The 26602-nt window shown below is 44.0% G+C and overlaps 1 protein-coding gene across 3 annotated transcripts; it reads right to left on the reverse strand.

Moving 5' to 3' along the window:
• Positions 1 to 1770: 1770 nt before the first annotated feature.
• On the reverse strand, positions 1771 to 22860 carry PCP2 (Purkinje cell protein 2). Of its 3 annotated transcripts, XM_033139653.1 has the most exons (7): positions 22659 to 22860; positions 21518 to 21550; positions 17281 to 17343; positions 16796 to 16972; positions 6574 to 6697; positions 5175 to 5338; positions 1771 to 1939 (listed from the first exon to the last, which is right to left on the reverse strand). In XM_033139653.1, exons 3-7 carry the CDS (start codon positions 17290 to 17292, stop codon positions 1934 to 1936), a joined length of 483 nt encoding a protein of 160 aa, XP_032995544.1. In that variant the 5' UTR covers positions 17293 to 17343; positions 21518 to 21550; positions 22659 to 22860; the 3' UTR covers positions 1771 to 1933. The 3 variants fall into 3 exon arrangements, with proteins under 3 accessions (XP_032995544.1, XP_032995545.1, XP_032995543.1); XM_033139654.1 differs by lacking the exon at positions 21518 to 21550; XM_033139652.1 differs by lacking the exons at positions 21518 to 21550; positions 22659 to 22860 and adding an exon at positions 18716 to 18798.
• Positions 22861 to 26602: the final 3742 nt, after the last annotated feature.

Raw genomic sequence — 26602 nt, forward strand, 5'->3', positions numbered from 1 at the left:
TAACATTTACATGAACCATTAGTAGATGTAAGGTGAGGTGACATTAATATGTTTATGATCCCCAGTTCTATTTCTTTGGGACATCTGAATCAGGAGAGGCCATGAAATTGGCAAGATTGAGGTGCTATAAGTGAGCAGCTCTTGAATTTAGATAATTGGTCAATTGCCTGTTTTGGAAGCTGAAGAAGCAGGTTTCTAGTCTGGAGATAATCCTGGATTCATCTGTGTCATTAGAGGCCCTGTTGACTTCAGGATCGACTTTTAGCAACTTCAGCTAGTAAGGCACCTACAGCTGTTCTTGGACCAGGATAGCTTAACCAGTGTCATCAGTGTACAATTAACCTCCAAACTGGATTACCGGTACTATAGTGTACTTTTTATGGGGCTGCCCCCAGAAGCTGCAGCTGGTGCAAAACATAGCATCTTGACTGCTTACCACCATGTTTCATTAGTACTGAAGGGATTGCACTAGCTGCCGATTAGCTAGCAAGCTAAATTCAGGATGTTAGTACTAGTGTGCAAAGCCCTGTGCAGTTTGGGACTAGGATGCCTAAAAGATTGCCTCATCCCTTATATATAACTGATCACCACTACTCAGCAGGAGAGGGCCTCTTGCAGTTACTGTCTCTACGGGAGGTTCATATCATGTAACACAGGAACTGGGCCTTTACTGTGGTAGCACCTACCCTTTGGAACTCCTTCCTGTTACACATTGGATAAGTGCTGTCTTTACTGTCTTTTGGATGCCTATTGAAGACCTTGGTTTTCTTTTTCCAATAAGCCCTTTTAAGTGGATTTTTTTTGTCCTAATTTGTGTTGGATTTGAAATTGTTTTTATATATGTTTTCATTGTGGGTGTTTTGTTGCTTGTTTAAATTGATTCAGAATGTTTCATAGGAAGCGATTTCAATGAAATCCATGAAAACAGCTGAAGGGCCACATGTCTAATGATTGGGGGGGGGGGGGTCAACATGTCTATACAATTCCACCACACTCATCCATGTGTTATTGTTCAGCCCCCAACACTTACCTTTTCACTCTATGGGCCACTTCTGACAGTCCTTTATTAAACTCATTTTAAGATTTGCCTTCTATGTGCTCCCCCCCCCCAATACCTACAATTTTTCTGCTCATTTACTGCTAATGTGAAAAGGCCTGATTACCCATCTGGTACAGGGGGTTTGGAACATTGACTTGAGTCGTATCCAGGTGACCGGTTTGTTAAGTATTTGTCCTGATTTTTTCATACAAAATTTGCGAGGAGGTTATAAGACGTTGGCTCTTTATTGAAAATTCTGACTTGTTTGCAGGGAGGTTCAGTGTTGTTTCAAGCAAATGTAATCCCACACTTTCTGGAGCATATTTCTGTCAGTTATTGCAAAAAGTTTAACTTGGGATGGGTTGGGGAGGGAACAGAAAGCTAGTTTGTTGCAGAAGAGGTCCAAATCAGGTTTTAATTGTGCAATCTGAAATTGCCAGTATGTGACTGGAGCCTCCTTGAAAATAGTGAGACTGTATTTAGGTATAAATTTATTGAAGTGGTTGTTACATGAAGGATACCTGTGAATTATGCTCAGTTCATCAGAGGGAAAGGCAGGATTCCAACTCTAGGAGGAGTTGGGAGTGACTTACTTAGTGCAATTTTACCTCCCCTCTTACCACCACGAGAGCACGCTGTTTGCAATGGTTGTTTCATGGACAAGAGTGCAGTTCTCGTTTCCCTGCTCCCCTGCTGCTAAGGGTCATCTGCTAAGGAAACCGACAAGGAAGAAACCATCTGAGTCTTTATTGGATTGGCAGGGCACGTACAGAGAATGAGCAGGGCAGGTACTGCAGTGAGGGGTTGCTATTGGGCGAGTGGCGGAGTGCTGTGCTTGGTGGCATAAGGTCGGTGTCTGTCTGCCACCTTCCCTGATCAGGACTGGGGAGGTACTCATTTCTGCAAAGAAGAAAATACAGTGGTGGTAGTGCCGCCAAGGACGGGAGTGTTTCCCTTCCTATAGAGCTGCCCTAGGCACATACAGACACATAAATACAGAAACATTGAACAGACTTCCATCAAGATTCCAAGAGGCTGTGAGTGGATGCAGTGTGTGCTGTCGCTGTTTCTCATACCTGTATTCACTGATGACCTGCATCTCAAAGTGTTACCTGACACCACCTGCCTGTAGAGAGCCAAAACCATCTATTGTAGCCCCAAGCTAGGAATGGCTTGGCCATTGAGTGCCTAGGTCCAAGCACCCAAGGAAGGAAGGAAGGAAGGGGCTGCTACCTGAACCCTGGGCAATTACCGTAATCCAGGCAAATGATGGCATTTTCAAGCTTTGCCTTTCATAAACTTCTGGACCCATTTCCAGCACCTAAAAAGCTGCCTCCCAGGCTTGCTTCATTGTTTCATGGATGTCAGGACCACGGGGCTTTCAAAAGGCAGGGCATGCCTTACTGCCCCCCCCCCCCGTCCTCTGTAGCTAGATTCAGCTAATGCTCCTTCATATGTAATGCCCCTTCTGTGGCCCAGAAGAAGTGTGCATAGATTTGCAGAGGCCCTATGTGTCTAGGTAATGCTCTCTGGCATTCACTTTACATTCATGCCATCAAATCAAACCTAGCCCCGGGACATGAACAAGTTTTGTAGAAAGTGTCATCCTGGAGATGCCTCTTGTGGACACGACATAGTACGGCACAGACAAGACTTCATGTTGTTCCAGCCAGAAAACACAGGAAAGAAACAGAAATAAAGAGTTAATCAGTTGAATAACAAGGAGAATATCACAAGGCCACCCTGAGCAGGGCAAGGGTTAGTGACAGTCTGTCAAAGAGACTCAATAAGGAAGGTTAATACTTGCATCATTCAGGAGTATTAATGGGGCCACAGGGAAAAGACACTGTGTGGATATGTATGGCGGGACATCTTCTGAGGCGGAACTGCTCTGCTCTGCAGGGTATGTGTTCCTGATCTTCCTCAGTGGCAGAAAGTGATAGATTGGCTACTTTGCAAAAGGACACTGAAAACAGGTTTGGTAATTTAGTTTTTATGGAGGAATTCAACAGAGCGCTGAGGAGATTGCTCCGTCCATGCAAGGACTACTGCTAGCCTGATGGAACCATGTTCCCTCTCCTCCCCCTGCATGCTGTTTAGGAGGTTCTCCTGGACCCTCCAATAATTTGGGAGTGCATAGGGGGAGAGGGAAATTCCCATTGCACAGGCTTCTGCTAGTGGGACATGTTAGCTGACTCCAGTCCTCAAAGATCAGGAGCACAATATGACTGATTTACAGTTAATGAGTGTTGTAGAACCTTGTGTTTGTTTATGCAGCTCTGGCTAGTAGATAGAACCAAGTAGGCTTGATGGGGTGAAAGGAAGAGAAAGAGAAGCTACTGCATGAAGTAGCCCATCTTGGGGGCCACAGTGGTTATGTAATGGCTAATCCCAGTCCCCTAATGTCCGCAATGTACTTATATAGCACATCTCCCTCGGAGGTGCAAAGGGCAATGGCCCACAAGAGAGCCTTTTCCATAATGGCTACAAAATTGTGGAATTTCCTCCTTACACGGGGGCATCAGACACTGTTTCTTGGCATGGTCATTGAAGAAGCACATCTTCTCATTGGCCTTTGACAGCTGAATCAGTATTGCTAGTCAGTGCTTTTTTCTGGGGGGGGGGCACACAGGGGTACGCATACCCCTAAACATTTTGTGAATCTTTGTACTTTTGTCCATTTACTGTATTTATTTTTCCCGATTTGAACAATAAAATGGTGGTTTTCTTGAGTAAAAATGAGAGTACCCCTAAGCATTTTTAAATAAAAAAAGCACTGTTGCTAGTGTCTCCCCATATACCGTCTGTTTTGTTGATATGTACATATTGCATTGTATGGCACTTGGGGTGGGCTGTTTTATTTTATTGTACTCTTTTTTTAATGGAACCTGCCCTGGGACTTTATGGTGAAGGGCGGGTAACAAAAGTAAATGATGATTATAGTATATGCAAGCAGAAATACATTTGCTGTAAGTTGCAATTTTGTAGATATAAATAGAATTAAGGTGGCATTGAGAGAAAAATAGAGCATAACTGTATGTGGGTGTATGCATGCGTATCTGCTTTTTCACATTAAAATCTTGAGTTACTTGTGTCAAGTGTGAATGCTATTAATGTGGAAACAAACAAACAAACAAAAATCAAAAGCCTCTTAGTATGCAGACATGCAAAATAAATTATGATGATATCAACTTTGTGTCAACTCCTTCCTACTGCTCTGTGTAGAGATGGTAATACAGTAAGTGAATCCTATTTGTTGCTGCAAGTGAATGTGGGAACTAGCAGAAATTCTTGTTAACAGACAATAGTTACTAGTTGAGCATTAAGCATCAGTTTAGCTTTAAGAAACTGTGATGCAAACAATTTTAGTAATAAAAGGTAAGTTTTCTGCTGGTGTGCAGTGTCCTGAGAGAACAAGTGATACTGCCCTCTAGTAGGTAGAATCTTTTAAGTGAAAATCATGGTGGTGGCACAGATGAAACTGATGTTTATCAGGAGACAGACAATGCTGCTTTTCAGGGTATTGAATGCATTATAGTTCTTGGTATTCATCCTCCTCCAACTTTCATCTCCAGTAAATGTATTTTGCAGGTTTTTGTAATGCGTGCACAACAAAACATGAACTTTGATGGTGGTATGTTGCCGGTGAAATGTTCGCATTTTGTTTTCACTGTGATGTCTTTTCAGGATTTTTACTGCTATTATTTGCATTATTTTGCCATTTCAGCTTGTTCTCCGTTTCTGTTATTGTTCAATATTTGATATGGTTTTTAGTTATTGGCGTGAATTGTTTATGTAAGTCACCTTTTAGAGTGGAAAGACAGGGCAAACATTTTTTAAAAGTACATCAAGCCCGATGAGCCACAGTGCCTCTACAACTCCTATTGCTTGTTTCCAGCCTCGGAGCGTGCAGAAACAGGCTGTGACTGTGACATAGCCTGACTTAGGTGCATTTCCAGCTGTGCTACAGTTATACTGTGCAGGTAACTTTTGGAACTGGACCTAGACTTAGACATGCGGGAGTTACGTTAGTCCCATTAACTGGGACTTAATGGTTCTGCTCTAAGCATGTCTAAGCCAAGATAGAACCCAAAGTCTCCCTGCCCTGCCCACTGCTTTCCCATCTCCCTCTCACCTTGGTGGCTCCAGAGGCCGGTTTGTTGCTGGCATTACGGTCAGTGTTTTGGAAGCCTGGGAGGTAGTTGAAGCTGACCCGCTGATCGTCCATCCGCCGGCTCTGCGTATGCGCCAGCATATCCATGAAGTTGTCCATCTCTGGGGGTGGGCTGGGGCTGTTCTCTGCCCAAGAAATAGAAAAGGGGATTAGGGAAAGGCATACAGTACTAGAACTGATCTTGCCTCCCTTAGGAATCATGGACTTCTAGCAGTCAGTATTTGGTATCAGATTCCAGCAGAAAGAGCACCCTCCCATTAGCACAAGAGTTCTCTGTGGAGTCAGCTTTCCTGACGCAGAGCTGGGGGTGGGTAGATGTGTCAGTTTTGGTTTCTCTCAGTTGCTCATTTACCCGGTATTACACTTATGCCTACTATACAATTTTTCACAAAACAATTTCCCCTAATATGAATTTTTATCTGATATATATATATATATATGCATTTTATGGACACTTTAAGCTACAGCTGCCATACATCCGGGATTTCAAAGGTGGAATCGACATCTGGGGGAATTTCCAAAAGGTGGCGCTTTATCCTAGATCTTAGGCATGTTTTTTTTTTTAACCCACAAAAGCTCAACAATTTGGGGGCTTTCCTTAAACAAGTTCAACCGCTTTTGGGGTGTCCTGGTTTTTACTTTTTGAAATAAGACTACCCTAAATATGCATTTTTTGGGTACATGTTACTTGGCTGGAGAGCTGCATTACAATATTTGGAGAAGTATAAATTCCAAAAGATGGTTGCTTTTTGCTCTGCGTATTCTTTTGAAAAGTGCAAAGACAGCTTCACCCCTAAATGCAAACTGAGGGAGAAATTTAGCATAGTACTATGACAATTGTCCCATGAGCGCAAGCTTTTCAGCTTGCCAGGAGAACAATCCCCCCTCTCCTCTCCTCATGCACTGTGCTGGGGTTTTCCCCAAGCCACACAGAACCAATTTGTTTTTTTTGGGGGGGGGGATGGAAGCCCAGTTGTGGTAGAAGAAGTCCTTGTGTTGGCTTGCATAAGTAGGACTACTAGATATCAGAGTCCTACCCTGAATCAATCTCTCTCTCATTTTTACTTCATTGTGCAAAGATGCTTTCAGCTAGCTTTGTACCTATTATCAACAAATGCATTGGAAGACTTTATGACCTAATAGAATTTCCCAAGCAGGTCCATAACAGTTCTTCACATATTACCAAAATCTGAGGACTGGGGTCAGCAGCTTTATGAGAAAAAGGCCTCCAATGAGAGATGGACTTCACCTAGGCTTTGGTATTAAGAACCAAGAGCTGTGCTAGCTTTTGCAAAAATGTGCCCACTGACCTGAACTTGCCCCCTTACTTGCCCCTCTCACCCAGCCTTGGTTAACTCACTCTTCTCAGTGTCTGAGCCGCTCTTGTTGTGAACAATCTGAATGTTGCATCGTTGCTCATCCATGCGCCCTCCCTGTACATGGGTCAGCAGACTGAAGAATCCTTCTTGTTCTGGGGAACCCGACTGCAAAACAAGGACAACAAATAAACAGGGCCTGACATCATCTGTCCTGTGCCCTTGTGGGTCCTCCCCTCTGGCTGGCTTTCATCAGCAACATGAGGAGCAAAGCTGTGTTGTTTCTTAATTTTTGCCAAAGCACTCAGCAGGAACTGCCGCAGGTAGGTGAGAGACACACACATGCCTCCAATGGGTCTTATATGGTGCTGGATTACAAACAGTTCTGCGGTGTCTTCCTCTGTGGATCCTATCTTCATTTGTCAGAGCTGGATTGTTTGTGGGGAAAGTGGAGAATGCAGCTTCCTCTGTCTTATTGAACTTAACCAGTCAGGAAGTTACACAGCTTTCTGTACATTTTACGTACAGGGATGTGTAGGCATAAGACAGGCATTACCAGTAACAGTACTTAGCATTTATATAGTGTATTTTGAGTGTACAAAGCAGTTCACACATATCATCTCAATAATCCTTACAAGAGCTCTGCAAGCGCCTCTTTACCCTGGCTTTTGATGTTTGAAGTGTATGTTTTTGGACCCAACTACACTCACATCACATTCAGTATACAGTAATGCTGATTTCTGTTTCCAGATCTGCTTAGTTTGGCAAAAGTTTCCTCATTCCTTAATTTACCCCATTATGCTGGCTGATTCTCCACTTTGGAGAGGGGCAGCCCCCTCAAATAATTTATTGGGGGAGCCAAAGGCACCTTGGCCCTATGTTTGACAGTCACTTTGTTAAAAGTCTGAAAACAAGGGGTTTTTTTGTAGCCACTAGGCTAAAGCCTAAGATTATGTTATGGACCATCTGCACTGTGAGATAAGTATCCTTGCAGTTAACAACTCTCCTTAGGATCATATACCTAGACTGACATTGTCTTGTTGACGGACTGCTCCTCGGAGCACACAATGACACAAGGCCTCTCAAGCACACTCCACACGTGACAAATTTCCAGCATGGCTTTAACTTTTTTGTAGAACACTGCTTGTCTTGTATGTCTAATACAGCCATGTATCTTTCAAGGTGTGCACTTGCTGCAAGAACCCACAGTCAACTGGGGCTGCTTACCACATGTGCAGGTAATGGAACTGACACAGATGAGGCACATCTAATTTCCTACACACACAAGACCTACAAAGGAACATAATGTGTGAAGCTGCCTCCTCAGTCACCAATATGTTCAGGCTAAAAAGGAGCATAAAGCCCCAACTTGCTGTGGTGCATAAGAGCTGAACTAAGCCAGCTGTGTCTGACTAAAGCAACTCTGAACAATGGAGAATCCACCCACCTCCCCATGCAGCTGCTTCAATTACTTAATTCCCAACACTGCTAAATAGTGCTATTTTTCTACAAAAAGAAGTGCCGGAACTCACCATGAATGCCTCCCTTGCAGACCCTCCAAGTGTCCCTATTTTCCAGGGATGTCCCTGGTTTAGAAAAGCCGTCTGGTTTCTGATTTGATCCCGGAATGTCCCACTTTTCCTTAGGAGGTCCCTATTTTCATTGGAGAAATATTGGACGGTATGGAGCTATCCGACCCCTGAACCGTCTGAAGGAAATCCTGTATAGGGAAGGTTTTTTTAAAAAATGTTTAATGTTTTATTATGTTTTTATATATGTTGGAGGCTGCCCAGAGTGGCTGGGGCAACACAGTAAGATGTGTGGGGTATAAATAGTAAAATTATCATTATGGAATGTGACATCCCCATTTTCATCGGAGAAATGTTGGAAGTCATGCCCTTGTTCTCTTACAATGGCAATGGCGCCCACCTGAGAGATGCTGGAGTGGAGTTCCGGTGAGTTCCGACTGAAAAAAGCCCTGCTGCTGAACACATTTCTAGCCATTCTCAGTCCCTGATTATCATTTGCCTCCTCATACCAGATTTCTAAGCTGTTCCTACAGCCTCTCTTGGAATGCTTTTATTCAGACAAGTCACTTTTTATTGTTCTCATTGATATAGTCAAATGACACCCCTTATTTCATCAGAAAGCTAGGTTTCCCCACCCCCTATCCTTCAAATAATAATTATCATAGGTCTGTGGATTTCATCCTTTAGAAATGATAGAATTGGATGTGCAGGTTTGAGATTTATTTATTTTTTAAAAGTGTGAAATCTTCCATTTGCCTTTTATCCATCTTGTGAGTTCAAGGCTGATCTGAAGTTTGAATTGGGGTATTCACAGCTCAGTTTTTTAACTGTTAAATGTGATTTAACTATTATACTATATGGAGCTAAGTTTCATTTTGTACAGTGTTTGAATTATCGGGAAAGACAGCAGGTCTTTAATGGAATCCACAAACACAATTTTCATTATTTGCCCAGTTGTTGTTTTTTTGCCAATCCATGCACCCCATTGGTTTTTTTTTTTTTTTTTTTTTTTAAAAACCAAATCATAATTGGCTCCATAAATTTGTATATTATTTTGTGTTGGCCTAATAAAAGTATTGCCATAATATGGATTTTGGAATTTTTTATAGGCTGACACAAGTTACCTTTTCCTTTTCGTCAGAAATAATTTTTTCATTAGAACATTAGATTTTCATATTAAAATGCAAATTGGGTTTTAGGTTCAAAGAAAATTTATTTCACTATCTATGTGGGAATAATGCCAACATTCACTTCAGAGAAACCACATGGTTGGAAAGCCATTGATCTCACCCAGGTATGTTTTTGCTGTTCTGTTACATTGTAAGAAATTATTGAGGTTTGGTGCAGTGTGGAGGTTGGGGGGGGGTTGGAACAGTCTTTCAGATGTGCTTGCTTTAACAGGCCTTCTCTTTCATCTTCTAGATATAACTTGAGGGCTGCCAGCAGAATATGAGGAAGACCATAGCCTTTTACAAAGACTAAAAAAAATTAATGGGTTAAAATCTATACAATTTCCTTTTAGGACTTTTTCTTTTCACAATGAAGTGTCTGCAAATGCATGCTTTGTTCTTAACTTTAAAAAATGCTGCTGGATACACTACCAGGATACAACACAGCTGCTTGCTTTTTTAAAGATTAAAAAAGAAAAATTATTTCCTAGACACAGTACGAAGAATAGCAAAAAACATTACACAGAGTTTGAGTTAAGAAGGGGAGTGCAGCTATATATTGAACTGCTGTATAGTGAAGCAGCCTGTGCTTAATATTTTGGGGGACTATTTTGGGGTTACATCACAGAGCCTAGGAATAAAAAGGAGAAGACAGAACTCCCTACGATCAGCACCCTCTGTTGTGTGACTTGTTGTGATAGTGTAGCTGGCCACAGTGGAGCAATTAGGCAGCTGCAGCCTCTTTCTCCTGGCAATAGTAGTCCTTAGTTGGTATTCTTGAACATGTCCCAATGGAGCCCTGGTAGCCAGCTCCTAATCCGAGAGAGCAGGCACAAACACGAAATAAATTATCCAAAATGAACCCAAACAAATTATATAATGTACTATTGAAAACATTATTTGTACAAGCACATCATTCCTTTTATTTCCAGTGTTCAGGCTGGGAGTGACATTGTTTATGTAGCCAAAATGCCCATGTATAAGGTGAAGGTGTCAGCAGGTTTGGAGAAGCTCCAAGATTTGCAAAAATACAACAGAATGTAAGGAAAAATAGTAAACAGGGAAAAGGAAATCCTCAAACAGCCGGAGCCATAAAAACGCAACTTCATAGCTTTGCAAGGCAAGGGAATGTCAGTGGAAGTGCAAATGGAATGGAAGGTCCTGGAATCCTCCACCACCTCACACCTTTTAAAGTTTCAAAGTCTGATGCACCACAGCAATCCTGCTGCTTATCCATGAACAACAGCACACAATCAACCTGTAACTGTGACTGTCTTGTCACACCAGGAAACATTCCACATTTGCACTTGTTGAATAAAAGATGAGTATATGTGTGTTTGCATATATGCTTCGCATTGTCTACAAACTAATTGCATCAACTCAAATAAATAATATTCCAAAGTATCTGAAAACCTGCACCGAAAGAATTGTAGCATGAGTCCAAATCAATATGTGAAATTGCCTCAGATTATTTCCCCCCCCCCTGAAGCTGTCTCCTTTTTTCCACTTCTCCTTTCTTCAGGCTCCCCTTTCTTAGCCCATTGCCTACTTTGTTCCTCTCCTTCAACTACCTTGACTCAGGGCACCCCAAATCTTTCCTACCTCCTGGGCTCTCTTTCCAGCCCTCAATCTGTTTCTCCCAAGCTATTCCCATCCCTGGACCCTCTATGTATAAAAGGTTTTCCATTAGAAAAGCTGGCCGTCAAATATCTCGACAGAATGTTCATGAACATTCATCGTCGCACACTGGCTCAACGAATGGCGGTACACCGGTACAAGTGTAATACAGTACAGATTGATACAGCACTGTGATTTCTTGGAGTATGATGATAGGATCAGGTGCATCAAATAAGCACGAGCATAAATAATTTAAAACAGCATAAAACTATAATGAGTTCCATATGCAGAATATACTATTACTGAAAGAGCCAGACAATTGTGGTCATTTTTCTAAGTCATCTGGCAACATATACCGTAACAATCACCAAACCCCTTATTTCTAGGGTTGGCAGCAACACACTTTTGTCTCTATTACAGCTATCTACAAATACTTATTCATAACCCCTTTTTAGCTGTAAAAAAAGAGTGTTGCTATTTGATTCTCGCATTGTGCCCTATTTATATTTCTCTCCCCATACAGTATTGTATCAAATAGTAATTTTTCCATTGCATTGTACACTCAACACACAGAAAGCAGGTAGATGGGAAATAACTGCAGGTGGATGTAAAATCATCTACATATAAGTGTGTGGAAGACAACATCCATTGCTTGTTTATAAATCATTACCACAAACACTCAAGACCGCTTGGTAGGCATGTAACCTCTGCATCTTAAATTGGTCTATTCCCCACTTGCTCTTCCAAACCCGAGAGCACTGATTCAAGGAAACACTGCAGCCTATTATCCTTCTTTCCATACTGGTAATAAAATCAACCTTTGTTCTTCCCTATTCTGAGACAGAGAAACTGAATTCACCACATCCTCCCACAATTTCACAAAATAATTCAACCAATATCTGACTGCATTGTACAGCTGCGGAAGCATTATTTACCAGTTCACGGATAAGTGGGTCAAGAGGTTCTCAAGGCAAAGATAAGCCAATATATAAGATTCAGACTCCAAGAGGTACAGTAGGCCTTTTCTGTGTCAAGGAGGGTTACTCATTTGGGGGAGCAGACAGAACAAAGAAGTACCGGTAAATTTGCAAAGTTGTCCATGTGATTGTCTAATTGTTTACCGACTATGCAGGCATCAGATATACTGAAGAAGGGATGGTATTACTAGAAGTAAGGTTTTTTATGTTTTTATATATGCTGGACTGGCTGGGGAAACCCAATCAGATGGGTATGAAACAAAATAACAACAACAACAACAACAACAACAACAACAACAACAACAACAACAACTTGCCCTTCTCCATCATATAGAGTAAGGGATGTTTTCTTCCAAATCTATAAGCTATCATTTGAGCGGGGAAGTCATCCACAAAGGTGGACATTTACACAACACAGAAATGTGAAGCGATAAGAAATGGATCAATGTCAAGCTGAGGTGTCCTGGCACCTTTCTAGCTCCTGGCTTCACTTGCTCCAATAACTTTCCAGCATTGACTAGGGAAAAGTGGGGAAGGATAAAGATCCAACTACAACGTTAAGGAAGAAAAAAAATGGAACAGTGTTTGGATGCAACAGGGGAGTTGCTTAGGGCAGGAAGGCCTCAGGTATCATATATATAACAAGGTCACAGTATATAGAGGGAGGGAGGGGTGATTGTGGAAGATGAATGCACAATACAGTGGTGCCTCGCAAGATGAAATTAATTCGTTCCACGAGTGCTGTCGTATAGCGGAAATTGCGTCTTGCGAAGCACGGTCTGATGGGGGGGAAACTGCAAAACGTTTTCGTTTTGCGAGTCACGGCCATAGGAAACTTTGTCTTGCGAGTCACCCTTTCGTTAGCGAATGCCTTTCGTCTAGCGAGTTTTTCATCTAGCGAGGCATTCGTCTTGCGATGTACCACTGTTCACAATACACAAAGATGAAAATTCTAGGGTTGGGGGAGTAGTCAATAACATCTTAGCCGTAGGGGTCAGGTGGCAGGGGTCAGATTGGTGAAACTGGAAGCAATACACATAGAATCATAGAGTTGGAAGGCAACTCCTCTAGCCCACCCTGTTGCTGGTGTTTGTTCTGGACATTAGCTTTGAAAGAAAGACACCCAGCCCTAGGAAACCTGAGGTATGCTTGGGTTAGAAAAAAACACCCAGGGTACCTTAGAAACCAGACATGAGAGGGCAAAGAGATTTCCTATTGGAAATCAGCAACTAAGAATTGGCAGGGTTAAGCTGATACAAAGAGGATTGAGGCCAAACTGTAGAGGAAGTGATAGATATGGGGGGGGGGGGGAGGAATATCAGTCAGCACTGGAGCGAAGCCAGCAAGTGTTCAGAATTAAGGCATTAATCTCCTTTCTAACCGTGTGGTCTGGTCCTCTTGCTGCACTAACTGAAAAATTAAACTCAATGGAGGCATTTGGCTACAAAGATATGCTTATTTATATGTGAGGTTAGTCATTACGTCTGGCAGTGTGATTCAAATGAATAAATGTTGCCCAGCTAGGCTTTTTTTTTTTTTTAACCATCTCAGACTTCAAGGCTCAAGTGACCACTGAGGAGAGACTAACATCTCTTCCCTAAACAGTCTGCCTCATATTTTCCCCCCAACCACTCTTAGCAAAGACTCTTCATTCAGCTCAACTATCAGGCCCATTTATTTTTTAATCTAAAAACCACAGCTGTTTCCCCCCCCCCCCAACACTCTTGAATTTTCAACATCCTTCAAAATGAAGGGTGAAAGAATGGTGAGAATATTATTCTCAGGAGCCTCGTAGTGCCATGTTTCTTACCCAACCAGATATTGCATTTGTCCTCTGTTTTGCTACCATGTTGCCCTAAATGTTCAAAAGTAGAATTTGTGTTTCTACTATAACCCTTTAATCTTGTTCAGAATCCCTCGTTTCCACAAGATGTTTTCCTGTTGAATTGGTGCTTCTTGTGTTCCTGTATCTCAGAATATGGCCTTGCTTTGAACCAAGGGTGGGGAACCTATGGCCCTCCAGATGTTGGACCCCAACTTCCATCATCCCCAGCCAGCATTCCCATCTCAGGAATCATGAGAGCTGTAGTTCAGCAAGAGCTGGAGGGCCACAGGTTTCCCACTACTGCTTTAGCCTGTGAAGTACCATATGACTAGAAAGGTCCCAAGAAACAAAGAATCTAGACTTCGTTGTGCAGAACTGCTACCCCATCAAGCTGGGTATCTCTTTGACAGCATTTTTTCTTTAACTTTTACACAGCTTGTTGATAAAAGGATTTTGTGTTTGTACATGCATTGGCATGTAATCGCCATGACAAATAGCTGAAAAAAAATACATGTTCATATTCTAGTGTTTTTCAATTATATCAACTTTATATCATTAGTTCTCACATTTAAATGCGGTCAGAAATCTACCAATCCATAAAGTGAAGTCACTGAAGGAAAGAGTTATTGAGTAATGCTCATGAAAACATGAATCAACGTCACACAAGAAAGCAAGGCCATTGATGACAGAAACACACAGGGGTTATAGACAAATAGAAGCTAGCAATGTATTCCCACAGAAAACCATAACTAGAAGAAAGTGCCCCACTGCACACAACCAACTAAGAATGACGATTAGATGTGGAGGGAAAGGGCAGAACATAATGAGAAAACTAATAAAGGAGAGAAGGTTAACACCTGAGCACCAAATGAAAGGAGTGGGAGAGAGCCATCAGAAATGGACATGTCAGAATGCTACCAGCACAGAATGTGTGACGCATTTTCTTTTCAAACGGTATCCAGTTAATTGTGGGTCCCACCTGTCCATAAATGACTCCTACTCCTTTCACTTCTATCAGCCAATGCTATTTTTGGATAAATGCCACTCCCCCAGCCTGCTCCCCCACCCCTGAGCCCAAACTCAACGGCTGCCACAGACATTCTAAGTCCCACAGAAGTGGAAAAACTGGATGAAGACCTCTATTTGCAGTCCATCACACCATGTCCAGGCCAACCTTACCCCGCTTGATGGGTTGGATGCTGGTGCTGCCTCTGGAGCTGGAGCCGGTGCTGAATCTGGCTCCTTTTTCTCCTCCTCTTCAGTTTTGGCTTCTACTGTTGTCATTGTGAAACACCCCTCCTGTAAGTACTGCTCAAAATAGGTTCCTTCCCCCAGCGAAAAAGCTGTTTATCCCCTTGAGTTGGTGGTATAGGACCTGTCTGCGCTGTGCACTTTCCCTGCCCTCTGGCCAATCTGACAGCCCTGATGCCCGCTGCTCTTAGTGATTTATACAGAACTACAGCAGTAAGCACCCCCTCGCCGGCTCAGTGCCACCCTCTCCCCCGCACAGCCTCACTCTCTCCACACAGGGATCAAAATCCATATTTTAATAAACACAGGCGTCCAATCTGCTCCCTCCATCGGATCCCCGTAATCTGCATAAAGATTATCCTGGATAATTGTCTCAAAAGAGCCAACACACACTTTGTTAGTGAGTGTGTGTGTGGTTATGTGTTCCCATGTGTGTACATGCACATGTGTTGCACCAAGAGGAAACTGAGGAAAGCACCTGCCTTTCCTTCTCGCCGCTACATTTGTTTTGATCTGGCATCATCTAGGCTGCTAGCGCAGTCCTCGTTTCCCTTGCCCTAATCAAGCCATGATCTGACTTCTAGTGAGGTCCACTTTCAAGTCAGACGTACTACACCTCTGACATGATACGACACTATTCATTTCGGGGCCTGGTAGCTGAGTCAGCTACAGGCCTTAGTGCTTCGCCAGCCACTGTGAATTCTGGCTCAAGCTGGCTCACAGCCCTCTAGGGTGATATGGGAGATAAGACTTGACCCAGTCAAGAATGCACTGCTACACATATGCGTGAACACCTTTCCTAGAGATGTAAAAGACCATTGCCGAGTCCTACACTAAAAAATGCTTGGCACAATAGTGACAAGAAGAAAGTCACTGGCCTGTACTAAGTAGGTGGCAATAAAGTGAATTAGTCTCTAATTTGTTACTTCGTTAACAGTTTTCTGAGCATGGAATTTCCTTTCTTGTGCTCTTATCTCACTCATATATTTAGACCCACACATTAGAAATGAGGGAATTATTCTGACAGTGTTCTGCCACACCCCTATACAAGTAAAAGGGTAATAGGAAACAGCCATTGTTCTCTTAAGTAAGCAGGATCTTTCGACCCTGTCTTTATATTTTCCTTTCTCATAGTGGGACACGGGGATAAAATTGAACCAGGTAGTGGATTTGGTGAGCACTGCTGCATGCCATTATTTCTGGCCCATGGAATAAAAGTTGAAATATATGAGTTGAGGCCAAGAATCTTGTGTTCTGGGTGTGCTTGCTGCATGAAGCATACAAGTTTTTAATTTGTGGGAAGTACCTTCTTGTGTAAAAGTTAAAGTTGGAAGGTTGATGGTGGATGGGGATTGTCAACAACTATCTGCAGCGGCTGTAAGGTTCTTAAGGGAAAAGGTGGGCTTTCGTAGCAAAGTAGCATATGGGGGGAAAGGGCTGGGAAAGTTGTTAGTCATGAACTATTTACAGATGAGGACTGGTGGAGAAAGCAGGTACACAGGCAGGCCCAGTCCACTGAGCCTAAATACATCTGCAGTATGAGGAAGAGCAGCTGAGTGTCAAAGGTTGACCTGGTCCAGCTGGTGCAGTTGGCCAGCTGTTGAGTTCAACAGGTGGCAAGTGGATCTTTTGAGATGCAGGGATGCCAAGGGATTTGTACAGCTTTACAAGAGCAACTGTGGCCCTAACTTGTGCCTCCAGATTAAAGCAGAGCCATATTGTTACTCTAGGCAACTTGCCCAGCAAATGTTGGCAGCAGGGTCCGGAATAGGGTGTGCATGACTAGTAAGGTAAGGAGAGTAGAAATTGACCCTGATAGTAAATACCAACAAACAGGGTAGCCTGATGAAGGACAGAGGAGAGACTTGGGGGACGGGTCATGTCACTCACTCACTCACTGAATGAGGCATCTTGGTATTCTTGGTGCTGGTGTAGCGGGTGCTGGCATCATAGTCACCAAGAAAGACACTAGGCAAGGCTTGGTACTGGCGGCCAGGCATGGACAGAGCCCTGAGAGAGCACAGGAAGAACTTCTGTGGACACTTAACACTTCCAAGACTCTTCTTCTTCACCACCTACAAAAATGTCCAAGTCAAAGGATCAGATGGGGAAATGTATGAGGGATATGCTGGTTTCCTTACCCCCTGCCCTCCCCCCCCCAATACGTTGCACCTGCCAGTTTCTTTCCAAATTGATGCTCTTCCCCCTTCCGGCTTTCTCAGCCATTTGGATTCTTTGGTGTTTTGTCACACAGGTGGCCAGGAATGGGCTTCTCAAGGCTAATACTTTATGCTCCTCAAAAGGCTACTGAGACCAATTGTAAGCATTTTCTTGAAATATATCCCAAGTTCATCAGTAACCTCTCATATGAAAAAATCCCTACCTGGGCAGACATGTTCCCACTTTGATGATACGATGTTGCAGTGATGGTCTGGGATGAGATATGCTGAGAGAGAAACATAATTAGACAACCTAGGCAGCAAGAGAGGCCCCCAACAAAACCGTTGCTCTATCTCAGGGCAAGAGCCTTCTGGACAGTCTCTGGGTCATCCCCATGGAGCTTGCTGAATTTTTTGTTTAGAAATATATAGTGTTAATTCAGATCAGTACCGCCCTATAGATCTTGATGTTTCATTTCAGAACATCATAACTGTATATAAATTAACTGAATAATTATCAGGGACAGGGCCTTCTCTGTGGTGGCATCTGTGAAAACACTTGCACAATCTTTTCACAGCACCCTGTGTCTGACATATCCTCTCTAGCACTTTGCTGGCTTTGAGAAAAAACTGTAAAAAAATAATCCAGTGAATGAGTTTATCTTCTGGTGTTGTTTTTAATGTTATTTACTGTTGTTGTTGTTGTTGCTGCTTCATCTTATTGTTTAATATATTTCTAATACCTTCTGCTGCTGTTTTGTTGTCACCCTGGGAGGGTGAACACCCAGGGGTTGCCAACCTTTTTGAACTTCAGGACACATTTGTAATTTTTATAAAGGGATGTGGGTAGCAGTTGCAAAATAGCTGCCATGCAGCATGTGGCATATCCAAAGCGGCTATTGTCGGGCATGACACATCACAAAATGTCTGTCACATCTAAAAGAGCAGAAGAGACACAACCAAAAAATTGTGCAGAGAAGACTAATCAAAAAATGTTTGTAACATGGGTATGTAAACAGCCAAGCATATTCCAGAAACCTTCTTTGCCACCAAAAAAGTGAGTTTGTACTGAATTACCTAGACACTAGGGAGACTGAAGTACTTTGGCATGGTTTTTATACTTGATGTTCACCAAGCACTGTCAAATCACAGATCACATTTGTCTCAATGGACTGAAATGTAAGAATCAGAGATCCAGCACATCCCATGCCACAGATTATTCAATTCTTATTATTTTCTCATCTGCTCCAAACCACAATCAAATCTGAGTCCACACCTACAAATTCTATGTCTATAGGTTTTTCTTGGGTGTGTGTGTGTGTGTGTGTGTGTGTGTGTGTCCTTGTAAAGATCACAAAGATCCATATGGCTCCACACCACAGATTTGGGTTGGCACTAAAGAGCAATGTATCTGTATTTATTATTATTTTTTAGTTCATTGAGACAGATGTGTTCTATGCCTGATGCTGCTTTGGGACATACCTTGTGTAAAGATCATGCTTGTGAAAGAGAAGTTTTCATGTGAAGCTATACTGCGTGAATAGATTTCAGGTAAGTTCAGGGCGGAGGAGGCACATGGCTGCCTTCATTCTTCTGAAAACACACACACACCGGTCAACTGGTGAAAACGAAGGAGAGATCCTGAACCCAGTAACATACCACTTTCACAGGGAGGAAGGGCAAACAAATGGGGATGGGCCATAGCTCAATGGCAGGCATCTACTTTGAATGCAGAAGGTCTCAGGTTCATTCCCTGGCATCTCCAGGTAAGGGATGAAAATGTCCTCAGTGTGAAACCACAGCCAAACAGCATAGTACAGTGGTACCTCGGGTTACATACCGTGTTTCTCATAATATAAGACGTGCCTATAATATAAGCCATGGCAGGATTTTGAAGCAATCCAAAAATATAAGACATACCCCGAAAATAAGCCGCCTGGAGCCACGTGCCAGCGGGACGCAGCAAGAGCCGCCTCCTCCTCCTGCTGGCTTCCGGAGGCTCGGGGCGCTCCGTTACGCGCTGCTGGGCGCCGACCCGGCAAGCCGCCTCCTCCCCCTCCTGCCGCCGCGGCTCGGGGCGCTCCGTGCGGCGCTGCTGGGCGCCGACCCGGCAAGCCGCCTCCTCCCCCTCCTGCCGCCGCGTCTCGGGGCGCTCCGTGCGGCGCTGCTGGGCGCCGACCCGGCAAGCCGCCTCCTCCCCCTCCTGCCGCCGCGGCTCGGGGCGCTCCGTGCGGCGCTGCTGGGCGCCGACCCGGCAAGCCGCCTCCTCGCCCTCCTGCCGGCGCGTCTCGGGGCGCTCCGTTACGCGCTGCTGGGCGCCGACCCGGCAAGCCGCCTCCTCGCCCTCCTGCCGCCGCGTCTTGGGGCGCTCCGTGCGGCGCTGCTGGGCGCCAACCCGGCAAGCCGCCTCCTCGCCCTCCTGCCGGCGCGTCTTGGGGCGCTCCGTGCGGCGCTGCTGGGCGCCGACCCGGCAAGCCGCCTCCTCGCCCTCCTGCCGCCGCGTTTTGGGGCGCTCCGTGCAGCGCTGCTGGGCGCCGACCCGGCAAGCCGCTTCCTCCTCCTCCTGTCGCGGCTCAGGGTGCTCCGCATGGCGCTGCTGGGCACTTTGCCAGTACTTCAGCAGCAGCACCAACAGCCAGTTCCGGGCGCCAAGCCGCAGCAGGAAGAGGAGGAGGCTTGCCAGGTCGGCGCCCACCGCCCCGAGCCTCCGGGAGTCAGCAGGAGGAGGAGGTGGCCTGCCGGGTCGGCGCCAAGCAGGGCCGTGTGCCCGCCCCAAGACAGCTGGACCAAGCAGCAGCAACACCGGCCGCGGCAAGAGGAGGCAGGTGCCCAGAACTATACAGTACTTAATTAAAAAAAAATAAGACACCCCCGAAAATAAGCCATAAGCTTATTTTCTTAAGTAAAATAAATATAAGACGGTGTCTTATTTTATGAGAAACACGGTACTTAATTGGTTCCGGGGTGCCGTTTGTAACCTGAAAAGTACGTAACCCAAACGGTAATATTGCACATACACGGAAGCGAGATTTCGCGCTTTGCGCATGCACAGACCGCTTCTGCGCATACGCGGCGAAAAACACTTCCGGGGTACCGGAGTATGTAACTCAAAAAAACGTAACCCGAAGTGGACGTAACCCGAGGTATGACTGTAGACAATACTGAGCCAGATATACCAATGGCTGGAGCTGGTACAAGGCAGCTTTTAACAGTCCTAAGTGAGGTATGCCCCAGAGATTCCAGCAACCCTTTTAAAGAGTGACCATTGGGGGGCAAGCAAGCACTCAAGCTAGGGCTGTGCAGGCAAGCCAGTGGGTGGAAATCCACCCTGCCATCTCCAGCACCCCCTTTCTAAAATGTGAACAAACAACTGTCTGCTCCGGAACAGGAGAAGCAGCTTCTGTGAAGGCAGCCAAGCGAAGGGGGTCCCCCCTCTCCCCTGGCACTACCTCAAGCGTAAACAAAGAACTAAACTCCCTTCTTCAGTTTTTTTTTTTTAAGTCACTTCAATCAGGCCTAAAACAACACTTTGGGCAAGTGCTCAGTACTGCAGCTGCTGGCATGAGGTGGGCCTCAAGTTCTGACATCGTTCCCTCAAACCTCTATGTACCACGTTCACCATGGCTTGCTCACCGAAGCCTAGTGGTCCCTCTTTTCCAAGTGAAGTCTCTGTTGCATCCAGAAAAGAGGGGAGGCATCCAATCATAGCCACGATCCACTATTCCTGGCATCCAATCAAAACTGACTATTGCAAATGGGCGTGCTCAGGCCCACTCTAGGCCTAGCCAAAGCGAAATACACCAAAGAGAATTGAAGTAGGCACTGCAGTAGGGCTTGGTGGGGGCACTGGTGCCTTGGTAAACCAGGGCCGCATAAGAGTGGGATTTTTAAAGTATGTTGAATTAAATTTAAATTGAAAATTACCACTGCTCTGTAACATCTTGTATTTTCAAAACATTGAGCTGGCACTGTGTACAAAAAAAAGGTGTTTATGTACTCACCCACCTTAAGCCAGGATTTGATACCTACAGTCCCATCTGTTTTGAGCAGAGGAGACATCAAAAGAAGCTCTCTCTGTGAACAAATGCAGTGGTAGCTCATGTAGGTGCTCTCCCCCACCCCCAGAATGATGGGGCAGCTGGTAGAGTTGTGGAGATGCCTGCACCATTCTTTTTCTTTTACTGCTCTTCTGGGTGTGGCAGCCATTTTGCATTATGCCACAGCTATTTTGCAATTGGCACCCATTTTCTCAGTATTCCAGATGTGCTCATTGGCCCCAAAAGGCTGGGCAGTTATATCCCAGGGAGTAGTTAAACCCCATGTCTAATCCAGAACGTTCTGTGATGTCAAAATTCTCCTGGCAATTTAAAATTCCTGCAGGGAATTGATCCATTAGATATTTTAGCAAAGCTTGGATCACTTAATCAGCTAATAAAATATTTCTTCTTACCAGGATCTTACCTGGTTGCAAATGGATGCATGCACAGGAACTGTCTATAAAACAAATCAAAACACCACACACAATCTGCATTTGTTTATGAAAATGTTTATACTGTATTCTACATTTTTGTCTTTGCAAAAGACTCAAGTGGCTAACAAAACCCAGCCAGATGGGTGGGGTATAAATAATTTATCACCATCATCATCTTAATAAAAAAAGTTTAACTCTCTTTTCTGTCTGTACAGATGCTCTTAGTCAAAAGTATATCATATTAGTCAAGATACACCCCTGAACACATTTTTCATAGCTGTATTGTGTAAGACGTCAATGTAAAAAATGTGTTCTTTACTGATAGCTTTCTAACATCTGTTAAATGCAGTAATATTGCTGTCCAAGAATCTTTTTATGTTGTGTTTGAGAAAACATTGCTATTATTAAAATCACACCAGAGAGGATTTTGCACTTTTAAGGTGACTGAAACATATTTGTGTGAGCATGTAATTTTTGCATTATAAAGAACAGGTAATTGCTAGAGGAAGTTGGTGAGGAAAGCCTGGGAACAGACAGAAAACAGCAATAACATGGGAACAGCAGACATGTTGTTTTTTACTTGTAGACATGATAGAGAACAGGTAAATATGAGAGGTAATGTGAAATGAAGGGAAATCAAGGAACTGTACCTAGTAGCACCAAGCACCTAATGGTGCTAACGGAGCAAACACCTAAGTGTGACATCGCATTTCCACCATCCTATCTGCAACTTTGACATTATCAGCACCATATCCATCTGTAGGAACTGAGGAAGTTGCCTTATAGCAGATGAGAAACTATTTGTCCATCTAGCCTGCACTACCCATTCTGGCAGGCAGCAGCTTCCCAGCAGAGAAGCCTCTTTCAAATGGAGATGCCATTTGGACCTTTGGCATGCAAAGCACATACTTTACCACTGACTGAGCTATAGTCCCTTCCCTTAAAAGAGAGAGCATTTTCCTACAGATACCTATAGTCTTTGCAATTTCCTTCCCTTTGGGTGTGCGATGTACTGGTACTTTATGAGTGGGAAAAGGCACACCAGAACTAGTTTGCCTCTCTAAACCTGATGGAGAAATTCTAATGACTTCACATACACCCATCACCTGCCCATTTGTTCTTCTCGCTTACCTGAGATGCTCACATCCACTACTTGTAGACCGTCCTCTCTCTCTCTGCTATCTCCATTTCCTTGCGCTATCAGATGCAGGGTGGATTGAGTTTTTGTGGCCCCTGGAGCCTTGTTAGCACTAGCATCAGTGCATTTGCCAACTTAGCCAAAGCAAGTTTCTATGGCACCCGACTCCTCTAAGGAACGGTGGTAAGAAAAGGAAAGGAACAGATCGATACACAGAGAAAAACCAGTCTTCATTGTCCTTTAAAAGGTATGAAAGATAAAGAATTCCCCTATTGCAACAGAGAATAACTTGAGTTGGAAACTCATCTCTTGCACTGATGGAGGGCAGTGTCAGTCAAAAGATTGTGTGTGTGTGTGTGGGGGGGTTTCAAGCGCAACATACTCAGCTTTAGACTGTCAGGAGAACACATGTTTTAGGGTGACAGTAGCATTTGAGGGAGTGCAACTCTAACACCAGCGAACTCAACTGGGATTTTTCAAGTGGCAGAGAACAGCAAGCTTGCCCTTAGTGGAGAAGCTGCAAGGGCCCCAACAGCCACAATGCAGGTGCAAGTAAAATGGCTTCAAGTTGCTAGATCTACTTCTTCCCCACAGAGTATTTGGTTTGTACTGAATGCATATGAAGCAAACATATTTGCCTTCAGTACATCTTCCCCAAACGCCGACCACCAGATTTAGAACCATCAAAATACAGCAGTCAGGCTAGCTTGTACTTTGGTTTTTCCTGCTGGCATTCAATAACTATGTGCCAGAGGAAACATTGTTTTCATGAATATAGCATGTTGACTTAACAGTGGGTTCAAAAGTCCCTTGGGACTGTGGTGTGAGCAATCACAACAGACTAGTGAGCTAATTCAGAGTGGTGCAAGTGCTCCCCGACTGCTCCTTTCTTTTAAAGGGAGCTGTGATACCAATGACAGCAGGCAAGACAGATCAAACCCAGAGTCCTGGTACTATAGGCAGGGTTCAGCATACCTGCTTTAGCAAACTGGACACAGATGCTTTGGATTCATTCAGATGCCTGCTGTGATTGAGAGGTGTTCACCTTATGCTAGCACAACAAAAGAGGGCAATACAAATATCATGTAACTATCATGCCAGCTTCCCCCCCCCCCCACTAGCTGACACAGAGCAGATGGGGTTAGGAGTTATTTGGAGCCTGTCCAGTAATTAGGAAATGAGGTTTTATTTCAAGCAATGGAAAAACTCTGAAGCCACTTTTGAAACGGCTTTGGACAGCAGTTGCTTACAAGGTTTTAACCAGCATTAGGGGCCAGTTGTGTAACTGTAAAGCAGCAACTAGCTGTTGCCTGTCTCCAGGAGGAATGGACTACGTGGGCCATGGGAGATACCGTACATAAGGTTTCTACCTAGTTGAGGACTGCTACAGAAATGCAACAAGGAAATGGAGGGAAGAGCTCCATTTTCACTGGGAGGCTCTTGAAGCTGTAGAAAGAAGCACTGAGCAAGATAGGGAGGAACTACCCCAAGGCAACACCTACAGAATTAGGTTGGATTGCTATTTATTCACTTCTGGGCTGAAGATGGCTTTGCTGCCGTGTTACTGCAGGGCACTTGTTATTGTCTGCATAAGCCACCACAATAACATGCAATTGTATAACAAGATTCCTGCACAAATTACTGGGATAAAGTCTGCAAGGTGCTTTGAACATGATGTAGGAGGCAACTTGTCACCCTTCAAATCCTATTAAGTCCTTAAAAAACGAAGAAGCTTGGTACTGTACAAAGTTTTTGACTGACCATGCTTGGACCTGCAAAACTGAGAGCTGGCATATTTCCAGAGATAGGAATCCCTTTACCCCCAGTAGGGAGGGATGCAAGGTGATTGCTCTGCTCATGCTCTGGAGACTGTTTCTGCAGCAGGGAGTCGCTAGTTGGGTTTGGAAGAATGAGCTCTAGTCACTAAGCATTGATTTGCTTATGCAGCCCTCTCCTCAAGATCAGGTTGAAACCCATCGGGGCACTAGTGATTCCTAAACAAACATTCGTACTAATTCATCACCCCAAATCCACTACCCACCCACATGGCAGCTGCTGTACAGCAATTATCCAAATGGATATTAATTGCAGATGATAATTCCCAAGCAGGGATCAGAACTAAAAGCTCCATACACAGCAGATTGGGCTGGGGGTGTCCGAGGCAGATCTACGGCAGGACATCATGTAAACATCCCTTACTAGGCTATTGGGGTCTCGACCCCACTCAACACACAACTGGGAGGCAGCAGGAACCAGGCAATAAGCAACAGTTGGTTAGCTTGTGTATAAAAAAAAGAGGAAGCTCAGCCCCAAAGATCAAGGAGGAACATGGAATCTCACAGGCATTAACAAATATCTATTGACACATTACAGAAACAGCAGTCCTAGTTTTAACACAGTAAGCGCACACACCACGAGGTATTATAGCCAATCCTGGCTTGCTGGTGCTGTCGTAAACAGGATAAATATGTTTAAAACATTCATATCTAAAATTTTAATCAACATAACAAAAAAAATGTGAAACAGGCCCCCCAAAAAAGAAAAGAAAAAAAACCCTAAAAATTTTGCTCCCATGTTTTATAATTCAGTCAGGATGGCTCCACTCCTTTTGTTGTAAATACAATTCCTGAATCTAGAGAAGTGTCACACAGATGTCTTCCTGCAACCACCCCATCAATGTAGGTAAAATACATACATCTTCAAATTCCTGTATACAAATCTGATTACAGACAATCATTTTGTTCATTCATACTTTGGATTTAATGCATAAACCACCACTGCTGCATTTGAAGAACTTGTGTTAGCTGCATAAATGTGAAGCTGCCCTCAAATGTCCTCCTGTGTTGGGTGCGCTTAAACGTCATCTCAGAGTGTCTTTCCACCTGCATCTATGATGCCATGAAATGGATTGGCTGGCACCACACTGGACCTTTTCAGATGTGCCACCGTAACATGGGATGGGGAGCCTGTTGCCCTCCAGATGTTGCTGTACAACTCCCATCATCCCTGACTATTGGTCATGCTAGCTGGGACTGATGGGAGTTGTCCAAAAATGACAAGAGGGCCTCCAACTCCCTACTCTAGTGCTTTAAGAACAAGCAGAAGAAAGTATTGGGCTGGCACACTTGTGTCTCCTCTTCATGCAAGGTTACAATAAGAGCATAAGCATCAGTTTCCACTTAAAAACTAAGTAGAGCTCATAATAATTATAATAATTTATTACTTATACCCTACCCATCTGGCCGGACCTCCCCAGCCATTCTGGGCGGCTCCCAACAGAATATTAAAAACACGATAAACATCAAACATTTAAAACTTCCTTAAACATGTCTGAACTTGGCGAACTCCAATTAATTTAAACCCTGGGTGAGGAATCTGTGGTCCAAATATTGTTAGACTACAACTCCCTTTATCCCTGACCACTAGCCATGCTGGTTGGGGTTGATGGGAACAACATCTAGAGGGTCACAGGGTCCTCACACTTAGTTTAAGCTCTGGTTTGCTCAAACAAGTCAGGATCAAATCATTATTTTATGTCCCTGGCTTGCTTGAACAAACCAGAGTTGAAACTAACCAGCCCCCCCCCCCAAGTTCAAATGTAACAGGGAACTCTGGTTAGTTTAAAAGTGGAAGTTTCCAATCTCCTTGTGGCTGCGCTAGAAGAGGAGACAGGAGGGAGGAGCAAATGTAACACTAAAGTTTTATGTCAAGTCCAAACTGGGCCTCCCTCATCCTACATGAGGAAGTAGGGAAAGCAGCAGAGAGCAGGGCCACATAAACCTGTAACAAGATCCTAGTGAGAAACAAAAAAATTCCTTAAAGGAAAAAAGGAGCGAGCTGATCCACCATCAAGTGGGATACCATCCTGCCTGCTAACTTGGTTTTAATTGTGCCACTACCAAAGTTTCACAGCTTGATTCACAGAACAAATTATGTA

The sequence above is a fragment of the Lacerta agilis genome, chromosome 2, assembly GCF_009819535.1.
Source record: "Lacerta agilis isolate rLacAgi1 chromosome 2, rLacAgi1.pri, whole genome shotgun sequence".
NCBI classification, from domain to species: Eukaryota; Metazoa; Chordata; class Lepidosauria; order Squamata; family Lacertidae; genus Lacerta; species Lacerta agilis.